We start from the raw sequence: 14,945 nt of genomic DNA on the forward strand, positions 1-14,945 counted from the left end.
CTTAGTATCCGATCAGCAATTAGAGGATGTTGAAGCCTCCATTGCTACTCACACAGTTGTCTTATCAGAAGATACTGATTCTTTAAGTTCTGATGCTGCAAATGTTGGAGATACTGGTGAAGCTGCTACAACTGTAGATGCTGATGCAGCAGGTCCTTCAGGACATACTCCTCCATTGACTCTTCCTAAGTCTGAACTGCTAAAGGAGTTTGTTATCAGGGATGCACCAGTACCTTGGAGTGAAACTCCTGCAGGTCAGGAGTGGACTAAGGAATGGAACTCAGTTTCATGTGTTCCAAATGCTTTACATCTTGCTGAGCACTTGACTAAAGCTGATGAAATGTTAAATTCTGATGATTTTAAAACCCAGCTTAGAGTCACTGCATTGAGTACTAAACATCTACAAGGTCTTCATTCCAATACTCATGCAGAGCTACACAAGATTCAGGAGAACTTTATTAAACAGGAACAAGTTTGGAAACTTGATAAGAAAAAGTTCTTCCAACCTACCATTGACAGGGTTGCTTATATTGAGAAAACTCAAGAGAAGCAACAAGCTCAGATTGATCAAATTCTGACAAATCAAGCTTCTCAGCAATCGCAACTTACTGAAATCCAGACCTCAGTGGAACTACTTATCTCTCTTTTATTACCTGCTGATGCCAAAAAGGGGGAGAAGGTAATTAAGTCCAAATGCAAAACCAACAAGTCACTGCAAGGAAAGGATGATGGAAAAGATGACCAAGGAAACTCTGGAATGGGTAGTGGTCATAGTCAAGGTAGAAGGTTTACATCAAGACAAGCTAGTCACAGAACAAGTTCTGATACTGGGAAAAGAATAAGTTCTGTTGCTGGTAAAAGGATAAGTTCTGATGAACTTCTAGATCTTGATGAGGAAATGTCAAGACAGTTATTTCTTCAAGAAAATCCAGGGATGGACTTGGAAAGTTTAAAGGAAGAAGAAGCCAGACTTAAATCAGAGAAAGTCACATCTAAATCTGAAGCTTCTGGTAAAAAGTTACTTCCAAAACCTAAAGGCATTGTGATCAAAGAAAGGATACATACTGAAGAAACTTTGGCTAGATCACAACCACAGATAGATCCAAGATCCAAGGGTAAAGAAAAGGTTGGTGAACCTATCAAGCCTTATGTACCTCCTGAGGAAGAAGAAATTACTGATGGAAAAGATAATCTTGCTCTGACTTCAAGAAAAGTTCTTAAAACAACCTCTGACATGGCTCAAGTTGTTCAGAGTCAAGAAATTGTAAGTTCTGATATTCAGAAGAAGCAAGTAACCTCTGACAGTGCTCAAGTTAACTTGATATCAGAAAATAAATCTAAAACACTCCTACCAGGATTCACTAAAGCAAAACAGACTCAATCTTTGAAGACTACTTCAAGTGGTTTTGAAGCAAGAGTAGTTACTGGAAAGGAAGCTAGAGATAAAACTGGATTGGGAAGTGCTGATGAAAGAAGAGTACACAACACTACTGATGATCCAACTTCCTTGTGTGAACCAGGTATTGGAGCAACTCCTGAAAGATTGAATCAACTAGAATCTGTACAGATGGTTTACCATACCTACTTGAAAGAATACATCATGTTGTATTTCATGACAGATGGTAGGGTTTATCATATAAGACAAAATGCCATTCCGTTGAAGTATTTTGAAGAATTGGAGCATGTATTGTTCTTACTTCAAGTGGATGACAGAATAACAGAGACTGCTGCAAACTACTTAAAGGAACAGATTCAGAGACAGAAAAGACTTTATTCTGTTAAGTCTGACAGCAGATATGTTCCAAAGTACAGAAATCACAATGGTGATATTGTTGATATGAAGCCTAATACTGCACAGATCAGAACATATCTTGGTATTAAGGGGCTTGAATTCAATCTAGAGTCTAATAAAGCTTATGTCATAAGACTAGATCGGGAGTTGAGAAAAGCAAAGATTAATGATCTCAGAGCTGCAATATTTCAAACTGGTGAAGATACTGCAGAGCTTAAAGATGTCAAACGGAGAATGATTGATGAACTCAGATATGCTGAGAAATGTTTGTTGAAGAATTATCTCAGAACAACTCCTGACATCAGAGAGATCAGAAAATGATGAAGCCAAGTCGAAGATCTACAACTGCTTAAATTCTGATATTTATACAGATTGAAGTTGTTATCAGAAGTTGAATTGGTAAAAACTTTAAGGACTGTAAGTTGTAGTTATCTTGTCTATTTCTCATGCATTTGTACTTAATGTTTTTGACATCATCAAATATCTGTTAAACTTGTATATTTTGTTAATTTACAAGTTGGGGGAGATTGTTAGATATATTTGATAATGTCATGGCTAATATGTTTTATGTTTAGATTTCAGATCTTATTTGAATAGAACAAATCAGTACTTATACTGGAAGTCAGAACTTAAGGGATATCAGTACTTATGTTATCAGGAGATAGATATCAGAACTTAAGTGCTGAAGGACGATCAGATAAGGACAGTAGCTGATTAAAGTTAAGAAGATCAAGATAAACATAAGAAGAGATATGCATGAAGAAGGAATTCCGTGAAGAATGGAATACTTGGAATAGAAGATATCTGATTGATATATTTTAGGAAGCAGAATTATATTCCATATCAATTAGCGAATATCTTGTAACTGTGTAGTACATAAACACAGACATAGGGTTTACACTAAAAGTGTTATCATTATCGAGAATATTATTTAGTATAACTCTAGCAGCTCTCGTGATATTTTGTTCATCACTGAGAGATAACAGTTCCAGATTGTAACAGAGTTTATTGTTTAAATAAAGTTTGTTTTCTGTTACATAAGTTCTTGAAGTTTGATTTGATTGTGATAAACACTGTATTCACCCCCTCTACAGTGAAAGTGTGACCTAACATACATAACAGTTTGCAAGGGTGAACATAATCGCTCAACAGTACCAAAATATGAATAACAGAATAAAATAGTAATGTAGCAATAATAGGAACAGAACTGTAATCATGATATCAACATTATGCAACAAAATCAGAGAAAACTGGATATCACTAACTAGCATGCTTCATCAAAACAACGTAGCAGTGTGCTGTAAAAACACCAGAGTCCAAATTTTAGCATGCTAGTCATACTTATAAAATTACTGTATCAATTATTCGTACCCTAACAGGTATCACAAAACCAAATCAGATACGTAACGGATATGTGAAGACAGCTGATCAGGCTATCAACACCAGACGGCTCCAACTGCCATCTCATTTATGGCTCCAACTGCCATCTCATTTATGGCTCCAACTGCCATCTCATTTACCTGTTCCGAAACTCAGAGACTAGCTAGGTCTCTGACCTGCTGGACTAATCGGTTATACAGTGCGCGCAACCGAATTAGCCTCTTACGCCACCTCAATAGGCCTACTCTGGCCCCAATGTATCCCATATCTGATCGTTTTAATCCAGTTTTCAAAGTCATCACTTTTACCTATCTCTTTTAAAAATCAATTATGTCACAGCACACTATTCAAATCCTCTTTTCATTTAAATCACATTTAGAGATAGGTGTTTTCAGAAGTTACTTTTCCCCAAAACATAATTTTAACAACATTTTCAAATACGGGGGATACGTAACTTAAAACATTTCTATTCCATTACGAAAGTAAAACATTTAGTTATTCACATATACTGAACCATAAAAGAATGGTCAGGGTACTTGCCTTGCAACGCTTTACAAAACCCTAAGTAGCTTTCACGCTGACTTTAATCCTGGGAGAACTCGATCGGAATCTACAAATACAGAATACCCTAATCAGTTACACCGAATGCTTGATATCCTCAAATTCTAACAACTCAATCCGATAGACCGACTCGTATCATTATTATACACATAAACCCGTAATCACATATCCCAAACATAAACAGGGATAACACGTAGAATATAATTATGTACATTTACAATATATTTTTAGAAAAATTTTGGCAGCACCTTATTTATTTATAAAACTACCCGTCGATTACGATCGACGTCAATAATCAAAACAATCCACAATATTACTCCACCATTTATACAACGTACATCCCAACACCAATCAGAATTAATTATTTAAGTCCGAAAAAATATTTTACATAATCATTTATTTATTTATAAAATTTAGGACTCAGAACATCGTCATCACCGTCCACCGTCGACTCGTTTTAAAACTCATTGTCGATGGCGATAAAATTTACGGGTTCCCGTAAATTCCGGGCATCATACGTAAATTCCATCGATACAAATAATTTCCCGCACACAATATATTTTTATTCACGAATATTATTCATATAATTTAATTGCAGAAAATTAAATTAAATCAAATTTCAAGACCAACAAAACCCAAGTCACGCAACTGAAACATCACCACCAATAGCACACACGCGAAGCACTCGCGCACCCACTGCATACACACACAACTCACACACACGCACAAACACTACACACACATAAACACACGGTACACACACAATACACACCATCGAGCATACACACCCACCACCGTCGATTCACCGGCGAACCGGCGGCAAGAGGCGGCCGGAAACGGAAGAAAAACGGCAGCCCAATTTACCGAAATACGAGGACAACTGGGAAAAGAAAGAGAAGGACGAGGGTGAGAAACGAAAGAGGGAGGGGTAGAGATTTAGGGAGAGATGTGAGAGATTTTGCGGGAGAAAAAAAAGAAGGCAGTCGAGAGATAGACAAAGGGGTAAAAAAATTTAAAGAACATAAAATGTTCTCTAAGGAAATTAAGGTGCAGCCACGTTTCTGATAATTGAAAAGAAGCTGACACGTGTCTGCAATATTAACAGAATTATAACACGTAGCAATAAGAATTGACACGAACTCCCCGCAACCCGGTTTCTGTCCCGAATTTCGAAATTAACGGAATAAGGTGCGAATAAAACAACCTCCGAAAATTACAAAAATAGCTTTAAAATATTATAAATACCCCGAAGTAAATAAAAACGTAACTTTCGAAATTTTAAACCAATTTTTAAAACACAATTTATACTCGCTTTTAACAAATAAATAAATCAACGCGCAGGTAAAATAAATCTCAAAAATTCCCGAAATAATTTTAAAATTCTCAGAATAATACGAACTTAATAAAATATAATTTTCATAATTTTTAAAGATTTCCATAATTAAATATAAATTTTAGCATTAAACTCACTCAGAAAATCATTTAAAAATAAATAATTGATGAAATGTTGATTTCTCAATTTTAGAAAGTCCTAAAAATAATTATTGAAATTATAAAATTAGAAATCCAATTTTAAAGACAACCCAAATATTTATGGAATTAAAACTACAATAAAATCACTTTTGCAAGCGAAATAAAATCATAAAACTCACCAATAAATCACACAATTCCAATCCCACATATCAACAAATTATAAATAATTAAATAACAATCAGTAACCGCTGCCAAAATCAATAAACACATTTAATTAATTTGCTTAAACCTCTATTACATTTCCAAATAAAATAAAATATATACACGAGTCGTTATATACTCTCTCCAAATTTCTTCCTCCCATTTACCCCAATTCTCATTCCTGAGTTTGATTTTCCACCCCGCCCCTAAAATTGAATGGATATATAAAGAAAATAAAATTGAATGGATATACATTACCAACTTAAATTGAATTCACATTAATAATAAATAGATAATATTCGTGCGGGCCAATTTTTTGGATGCCCCTCTGTTAAACGGGTTTGATGTTTTAAGGCTTAGCTGACCTTTTAACTGTCATTTAATCGAACACGTTTTATAATCAGATAAGTTCACAGAGGAGGGTTAGGATTTCGTAGTAGAGTCAACATATAAAATAATAAAATTTATTTAAACTAGATATATTAGTAAGATAATAAGGTCACCAAGGAAATTATTAATTTAATTCGATAGCGTCGGACGATTCACAGCCAAATTGAGTAGTGAGGAGCGAGTAGCGAGTGTATTCTCCAAGGAGCGAATCTTTAATTACTGTGTCTGGTGTTAATTGTAATTAAGAGAAAAGATTGCAGTTAAAAATCTTGAATGTGACAACTGAGTGTGAGTTTTTGTAAGGAGACATTAAGAATTAAGAAGGAAGATGGTAGGTAAGGAGACATTAAGAATTAAGAAGGAAGATGGTAGGTAAGTCCCATATGAAGAAAATCATAGATCTGCTTTTTTTTAAGTACTTTTATGAATCATTGTATATCAATTTGTACCAATAACAGGTATACCCTTCCTAGATACCGTCCTAAATAGTATGTTTGGGTTACGTATGATTGATTGATTAATTGATCGAGAGATAATGTTTGTCGGATTTTAGTTTCATATTTTTAAAATCAGTTATTTTTATTTAGCAAAGAAACAGTTATTTTTAAAATAAACATCTGGTTGACTCGTTATTTTATTGGACTCAGACATGTTTGTAAAAATCGCCGATTCAGGCGATTAATCGGACGATTAATCGGAAGTCGGCGGACTTCCGATGAAATTTGCTTGAATCGTTGCGAAAAACGTTTTTCTACAGATATGGTAAAAAACGGTCAAAATCCGGTCAAAAATCGGAGTTTGGAGGAAAATATCGGAGTTACAGTCAAAGATTCGGCGGAGTCACAAATTTTTCCGGCGAAAACTTACCATATTGTCATCGGAATAGCAATCAGACTTTATATATATATATATGCATATAAGGTATTAAATTGTTGTATATCGGAGTAAGATGTAACATATATGATGTGGTAGAACTAGAAAATGAAAAAGAGGTGGTGGGGAAGAGGACGGAGTTTGACGTTTTTTATGAAAAGGGGAGGCGAGGTGGAGGGAAGAAAGGTGGTGAGAAGGGTGACTTCTGTTCATGGATATTTTATTTACTTATGCAGACCCGTAGTGGTAGCCTGGTAGGTTTATATCTACTATAGCTCTACAATTTTTATCTTTATAAATATATTTTTCGGAATGAAAAATGTAAACTTAGTATTAGTTTAAATTTATAATGTAATAAAAATATCTACCCGAATTTTTACTAAAAATTTAATACATTTATAATATATAAAAATTAACATTTAATTATTCCGATTTTTACTCCGATTAATCCCCGTAATACCGATTAATCTATAATCGGTAGCTCTACCGATTAGTGACGATTTCCGATTTTTACAACCATGGGTTCAGACAATAACACAATTTAACAATTAGTTATTTTTTGCGCGAAATTATTATTACATTTTTCATTTCTTTACATCTCTCTCTCCTTTCTCTGTCCTAAAGAAAATTCAAAAGCAAATGTCAAATCTTGAAAAAGAAGAAACTTACTTAAATCATTAAACATGTAAGAAGGGCTGCTTCTCTAACATCCTGCACACGCACATTTCATTTCACCTTCTTACCAAACTATATATACAAAACCCTGTATGTATATCTTGATCAAACACAACCCACAAACCCTCTTGTCCTAAAGCAAAATTAATCCCGATTTCTAACTAAAACTTCCAAAAGGGTGTCTAAATATGTTAATATAATTGTATATAATTGATTGTACAGAGAGAATTTAATCGAAAAGATGTCACAAACCCTAACCCTAATTCCAGGTCTACCAAATGATGTTGCAGGTATGATTTTATCATTTATTCCTTATGCTTTTCATGGTCGTTTAAAACCCACCTCAAAATCTTGGAGAATTTTCTTTTCTAGCAAAACCCTAATTTTGTTAAGGAAGAAGTCAAGATTTTCACACCTATTGTGTGTGTTTCCGCAAGACCCTTCTGTATCTTCACCTTATTTGTTTGATCCCAAGAGTTTAGCTTGGTGCCCTTTACCTCCAATGCCTTGTAATCCTCATGTTTATGGTCTTTGTAATTTTAGCTCTGTGGGTGTGGATTGTTGTTTATATGTTCTTGGTGGGTCGCTTTTCGATACGAGGTCTTTTCCTATGGATAGGCCTTGTTCGTCAAATTCTGTGTGGAGATATGATTTTTTAAGGGGGCAATGGGAGGCGTTGTCGCCTATGTTGTCGGCTCGTGGGAGTTTTGCTTGTGTGGCTAATAAGGGGAAGATTGTTGTGGCGGGGGGTGGGTCGAGGCACACGTTGTTTGGGGCTGCGGGTAGTAGGATGAGTTCTGTGGAAATGTATGATATTGGGAAGGATGAGTGGGTGGGGTTGGATAGGTTACCGAGTTATCGAGCTGGTTGTGTTGGGTTTTTGGGTGGGAGTGGGGAGGAGAAGGAGTTTTGGGTTATGGGTGGGTATGGTGAGTCTAGGACTGTTCTTGGGGTTTTTCCGGTGGATGAGTATTATAGGGATGCTGTGGTTATGGAAATGAAGAATGGTGGTGGAATTGGGAGCCAGTGGAGGGAGCTTGGGGATATGTGGAAAGAAGGAGAGAGGAGACGGTTAGGGAGAATTGCTGTGATTGATGGTCAAGGCTGGGATACTCCGGGGATTTTCATGCTTGATATGGGTGATATCTTGAGGTTGGTTTGCTTTCTTGGCTGTTTAATAATTGGCAAGATTAATTAGTGCATATATGCAATGAAATCTTAGTTGCTATTTTGTTCTTTGCTCTGTTCTTATGGTAAATGCTTTAACCATATTTTTAATGCCACTAAACTGTCATTATGCTAACTTGAACACTTTTGGTGCGGCATGATGCTTTCTAATATGCGTCTTTAAAAGTTGTTTTTTAAACGCCTTAAATTCTTGTGGTTAAATTTGATTGAGCTAGGATGTGGAGTTGTTTGTGTGATTTATGTAAGTGATAAATTTTGAACGTTGAATACGAAACTATAAATAAACTCAGAAGAAAAAGCATAATTAATTTTGTAAAAAGTGAAAAGTCTTCACGTAACCAAATATATAGTTCCTCCACACCACAATTGACTAGATATTGACGATCAAAGTGGTTTTGCCAGTATTTGATACACAATCCTGGTATCCATCACATGTCTTCCCTTAGTATATTCAGTCGGGGACTATCAATCACCTTAACTCATAGCTTGGTTCTTTATGTATTCCTTTTCACATTATTATTAATTATTAAAGTACACCTAAATTATTACAGTTATCAACCAAAAAACCACGTCGTCTGATTATATATGGGTATCACTTACACTGTGTTTAACAGTAGCATAAATATTCACCTAGAGTGGATGAATTATTAGCTTACTGTCCTGCATCAGTTTCTACTATTCTCTCTTTGTCTTTATATTTTTCTTGGTTGCTTTTATGAATGTGTATTATTTTTATCTCCTTAGTTATACAATATATCTATACTTCATAACTACTGTGGTAGATCTTTGAGAGTATTGCACTTAAATTTATTTGTTTTAATTAGCTTTCTTCCGATGCTATTTTATGTTAATTGACAGTGTCGTCTGATTATATATGGGTATCACTTACACTGTGTTTAACAGTAGCATAAATATTCACCTAGAGTGGATGAATTATTAGCTTACTGTCCTGCATCAGTTTCTACTATTCTCTCTTTGTCTTTATATTTTTCTTGGTTGCTTTTATGAATGTGTATTATTTTTATCTCCTTAGTTATACAATATATCTATACTTCATAACTACTGTGGTAGATCTTTGAGAGTATTGCACTTAAATTTATTTGTTTTAATTAGCTTTCTTCCGATGCTATTTTATGTTAATTGACAGTTATAATTATATTTTAATGATGGTGCAAGAATAGAGAGGAAGGCTTGTCAATTGTGTAGGTGTTGCCTGCAGTTAAGTAATTGTCGTGTTCAAGTTTTAACTGTTACTGAATGAAATTGCAATATCTTAGTTACCGAGTTGTTATTATGATTCTTATTTGGCCCACCGCCCACCTTTTTTGGACGGAAATAATTTTTCAATAAACTTCAACTTGCAAAATATTCCCAACACCAATAGGAACATTACTCCTATTGAAAACGCGATCTGGAAACGAATACGACTCTCTCGTTTGAGTGTGAGCCGCCATATTAGCAGATCATTTGATAAAAAATAACTCAACTGAGTTTATTTGTCTAAGTAACCTACGACAGTTTTTAATGACGTGCCCAAAGGGAGATACCACTGCCACTTTGCTTCTGATGTGCCCACCTTTTAGTTGCTTAGATGATGACGATCAAATGACTTGTGCTTGAAAGACAAACATTATAGTTAACAGTCTTCATAAAAATAATAAATATAAATTGACCTCTCTTTTTTCATGATCTGAAATCTATTAATTGAGGCATTTAATAGGCTATTGATGGTATATATTAGTCTAAATCCTTGCATCAATACGACTGCAGTTAATGGATGTGGTCTTGAATGTAGATCTGTCTAGTGACTAGCAGCAATTCTTTGGAATAAATTGTTGCTCCTCCCCTGTGGTCATAAGTCATAACAGATATCAATATTTTTTTAAGTACTTTGTATTGAAGGAAAATTAAAGGATTCCTATATGTACATAAGACTAGGGAGGGATATATCTATGCGACTAATATGATTTCCGTTTCCAAGGTCTGAAGTTAAGTCGAACATGTAAGGAGACATACTGAAGATACTGAAAATTTGTGGTAATACTATATTTAACAAACAAATATGGTAATTCACTAACTTGAATAGTTGTTATAATCAACGTAATCATGGACGGTATGGTAGATTCTCAGAGCAGTATTAATAGCTATGTTGTAATTATTCTTCTACATATTAAATTTTGATGTATACAATATTGCATGATTATTAAGTGTTTTTTGCATGTTAAGTGGTCTGATAAGATTGCATTTTATTGGCTCTTTTGACAATTAATATATAGAGATAATTTTTCCATATATGTGTGATTTCAATGCAGCCAAATTTGCTTGAGTTGCATGAGTAAGACAATTTTATGTGCCTGGATTCAGTATTTGGTACTAAAACAAATGCCAAAGCAAATTGCTTATATATATACCAAGTGAATGGTGAAAGCACCGCCTTTTGGCTGTTGTACACATAATAATATTATTTACAATTACTAAAAACCTTTAACATGTGATCATAATCGTAACCATTACAATGTGTCATCTGATTTTTGTGTCGTTCCTCAGGTATGACATGTCTTCAAACCGTTGGTGGAAGGAGACAACTGTTCCAAGAAAAGCCTCGGATGAATTCTCAATTTCCTTTGTTGCGTTGGATGGGGAACTGCACATATTGGGTCTTCAGAGTGGATTTGAATCAACAGAGAGCCGAAGGCCAAGACAGAATAAAAGGTCATCAACACTACTTGTGCAGATATATGATCCAAGAAAGAACACATGGAGATCCCTTCATACAAAGCCACCTTTCAATCATCCTTTAGATCTCAAAACTGCTGTTATGTGCACTATACAACTATAGATTCAGATGCTATGTTATGCCTACCGATCTCTCTTAAACAGATGTTATTCATCTTCTGAAACAAAATTGTTGATTTTGTACGGCGTTGTATAGCCTGATAAAAATCATGCATTAAAGAAACATTGGCTCTTAGATACTATATGTACATAAAGCAATTGAATTTGGATGTTGACATTTGTGTGCCAACTGAAAGTTGCCTCATTTACTTCTTGTATGTTTGAGGAATGTCTCTTTGGTTGCTGTTAGCAACTTGAATTATTAAGATACCGAAAGTAGGGTGCAATGTATTGCTCTCCATATTAGGTGCAACTATTATGTTTCGTTGATGGGTTTAAATGACACTCCATGGACAGACAGATTCGACACTCCATGGATGACAGACTGTATTGAGGATGAGTTTTTCGTTTTCTGTAAAACATGTAACAATAGTCAAAATGATGCACCTCCCTGGGGTTGAGAAGAAACAAGACAGTCCAATGTATGTAGACGAGTTAATTTAAAATTTTGGACATGAAAAGCATCAAGATACTTGCATTATAGGAAATGTCATGTACTTGCTCTGATGCCTGGAAGAAAAGAAAAACAGGTTAATATTAATAAAAAGAAGCTAAAGCTTCAGATATCATCTAGGAGTCTGCTATAATCAGACTGATATTAGTAGGAGAGTAATTCAGTCATCAATATGAAGTACTGAAGGTGAACTAATAACTATTTAAGAACCTGGCCTCTCTAGTGTTCCCTTCATCAAAAACAGAAAGACAAGGAACTTATCTGTTGTGGTGGTAACACCAGCAAGCTAACCAACAGTTCTACAGTTTGCACTAGATGCTCAGGTCTAAACACGAAACTACTGTCATAACTACTAATAGATAAAACAAACAAACGTCGGCTACCCTACCATTAACTTTCATCAATGAGTAGGTCTGTTTGATAATCCGAGGCTCTATGCTTGCCTTGTAGTTTTTTTACATGAGCACCCTTTCAATCAAAACTCATTACCGTTACTGACTATTGCCTTCATGATTTGCCACTGTGATCTTCAACGGAACCTGTGCTTCCATTATCTTCTTTCTTGGAAACGCCCCTGTTCGCAGCTTGCCATCCCTCACTGGAAACACTACGACCAAAATTAGGAAACATTGCACTTCCACCACTCCCCAAAGTAATGTCACTCTGTAGAGAGTGACCTGCACTACTTCCAGCAGAGCTGATGCCAAGCTGACTCTGCATAGCTTGTTGTTGCTGAAGCGCCATATATGGATGCTGCTGACCATAGAACATGGATGGGCGAGCTGCAATCGCTGGATCTGGGACCATCGGTTGAGATTGTTGGTGTTGCATATAATTCATGCCTCCCTGTATCGTTATAGGGTAAGAATCATAATAATTTGTTCATGTGTTTTTCACAAGGTGCACTTGATACACAAAATGCAAGAATGGTACGAGGTCAAGAACTGATGTGCTTCTATTCCAATTTCTAAAAGAAGGTTGCATAAAACCAAATTACATACAAAGGAGGCTTTGTGGTTCAAAATTAAGGTTCATGTATAAAATTATTGCAGGTGACAATGTAGGCAAACTTTTTCTCTCCATCTTTAATTCAAGGCATGTAAATATTCCTATAAACTGCTCAGCTTAGGACTTAGGATACACAATTTGTTAAGTCGAGAAATGGCAGGCAGGTTATAAATAACAGGGCATAAGTATTACACTAATCTAATCAAATTTATAGTTTGATATTTATTTGGGCCAACAAAACCACTACTTTACCTGAGCATACATAGGCGAAGGTGGTGGCTGGCTATCGGCTATTGCTGCCAAGTACATAAGATTCCGCTGAAGCTTAGCTTGGTTCCTGCAATGGAGGAAGTATAGATGCAAAGGATAAACAATCGAACTAACTAAAAACAGAAAGCGCACGTGACATTGCCTTAAAAAAACAGGCTACTTACTCCGCACATTCGCCAAGCTTTCCTGAATTCTGGTTCTCCAAAATCCTCAAGATCAAGGACTTGTTCTCATCCAGGTACTAAACATGCAAATCCAACAGGACTGTTTAGTCGTCCCAAAATATTTACATGCCTCAAGGTAAAAATAGAAAAATTCAAGAATATTTTAGCGTAGGATATAAAACTCGGAACACAAATTAAAACCCCACAAATGCAATCTACCATCTACACAGGCAAATTATAATTTTCAAATAGAAGTATATTGACAGTTGTGTCATGACTCAATGCCTCAAGGTAAAAATAGAAATATTCAAGAATAGTTTAGCATAGGATAAAACTCAGAACACAAATTAGAACCCCACAAATGCAATCTTGAATCTACACAGGCAAATTAATATTGTCAAATAGCAGTACATTGACAGTTGAGTCATGACTAAATGTCCAAATCTTTAGGTAACTTATTTGTTCAACTTTTACATCCTAACAAATTGGTCCCCTCAAGGCCTGAACTGTGTTATAACCAGTCTTTTACATGGTTCCCAGAAATCAAACAGGCAATTCCAAACATAAAACACACATACATAAGGGAAAAAGTAGATTTTGCAAAGGGAAATCAAGACAGAAATGCTGCCTGTAAAGCAGGGATTAGGAAAGAGAAAGAAGACCTGTTGGATATGATCAGTAGTGATGCTAGTGGTATTGTAAGCCCCCCCACGAGTAGCCTGCTGTTGCTGCTGGTGCTGCTGTTGCATTAGCTGTTGCTGCATTTTTCTTGCTTCTGCACACCTTAGCTTAATCCAAAACCCAAAATTACCAGCTACTTTTTACTTGGAACCCAACTCAAAAACTCTATCTTTTTCTTCTGATGTTGAGTTTTTGTATATCTTCTAAACTCTTTTTACCAAAAAACTCAGAGTACAGGAAGTCACTATCTGAACAGTTCGAGTTTATTATATAACCAGCTAGCTGAGGTAGAAATGAGGAAGTAAAAAATAGAAAGAAAATGTTTATTAAAAAACGAAATGCTCTCTTCAAGACTATACCTTTCTTGGGATCCTCACTTTTTTCCCTCTCTTCAATGTTACAGCTCTCTCCTCTGTCACTATCTCTAGTCTAATGCCACGTTTTCTGCCTCAGCAAGGTACAGAGACACACAGATAAACAATGATACAAAAAAAGTAAGGATGCAAAACACACTTTACTACTCCCTCCATCCCTAAAAATTATTTGTATTGGACACGTTTGTCAATTCATACTTTTAATTGTTAATATCTTTAAATTCGTATTAGTATTAAATATAAAAATTTCACTGTATTAAAATACTGATAAATACGAATGCAACGAGATCACTCATGACTATGTTTGATATTATAGATTAGACATAAATTAGTAGTCAATCGTTTACCGTAAACAGTACCGAAAGTCAATATAGGAAGAATAAAATGGGAGGGAGGGAGTAGTTTACTGTAATAACATTACATTTGCATCTGCACTTGCAAATATCATGCTCTAAACGATATTTGCATCAAACTGTATTATGACATTACGATTAGATGTAGTATAATCTAAGAAGATGTTTCACTGATAAACATACTGTGGTTATTAAGCATCATATGGTATATTG

At 35.3% G+C, this 14,945-nt stretch overlaps 2 protein-coding genes across 2 annotated transcripts; one reads left to right on the forward strand and one right to left on the reverse strand.

The window, feature by feature from the left end:
* Positions 1–7,323: 7,323 nt before the first annotated feature.
* On the forward strand, positions 7,324–11,544 carry LOC141690229 (F-box/kelch-repeat protein OR23). The gene is made up of 2 exons (XM_074494923.1): positions 7,324–8,497; positions 11,081–11,544. The coding sequence occupies exons 1-2, from the start codon at positions 7,587–7,589 to the stop codon at positions 11,370–11,372; spliced, it is 1,203 nt and encodes a 400-aa protein (XP_074351024.1). The 5' UTR covers positions 7,324–7,586; the 3' UTR covers positions 11,373–11,544.
* A 511-nt stretch (positions 11,545–12,055) lies between these two features.
* LOC141690231 (GRF-interacting factor 1-like) lies at positions 12,056–14,330 on the reverse strand. Its single transcript, XM_074494924.1, has 4 exons — positions 13,987–14,330; positions 13,325–13,401; positions 13,143–13,227; positions 12,056–12,728 (listed from the first exon to the last, which is right to left on the reverse strand). The coding sequence occupies exons 1-4, from the start codon at positions 14,086–14,088 to the stop codon at positions 12,390–12,392; spliced, it is 603 nt and encodes a 200-aa protein (XP_074351025.1). The 5' UTR covers positions 14,089–14,330; the 3' UTR covers positions 12,056–12,389.
* Positions 14,331–14,945: the final 615 nt, after the last annotated feature.

The sequence above is a fragment of the Apium graveolens genome, chromosome 10 (genome assembly GCF_009905375.1).
Source record: "Apium graveolens cultivar Ventura chromosome 10, ASM990537v1, whole genome shotgun sequence".
NCBI lineage: Eukaryota > Viridiplantae > Streptophyta > Magnoliopsida > Apiales > Apiaceae > Apium > Apium graveolens.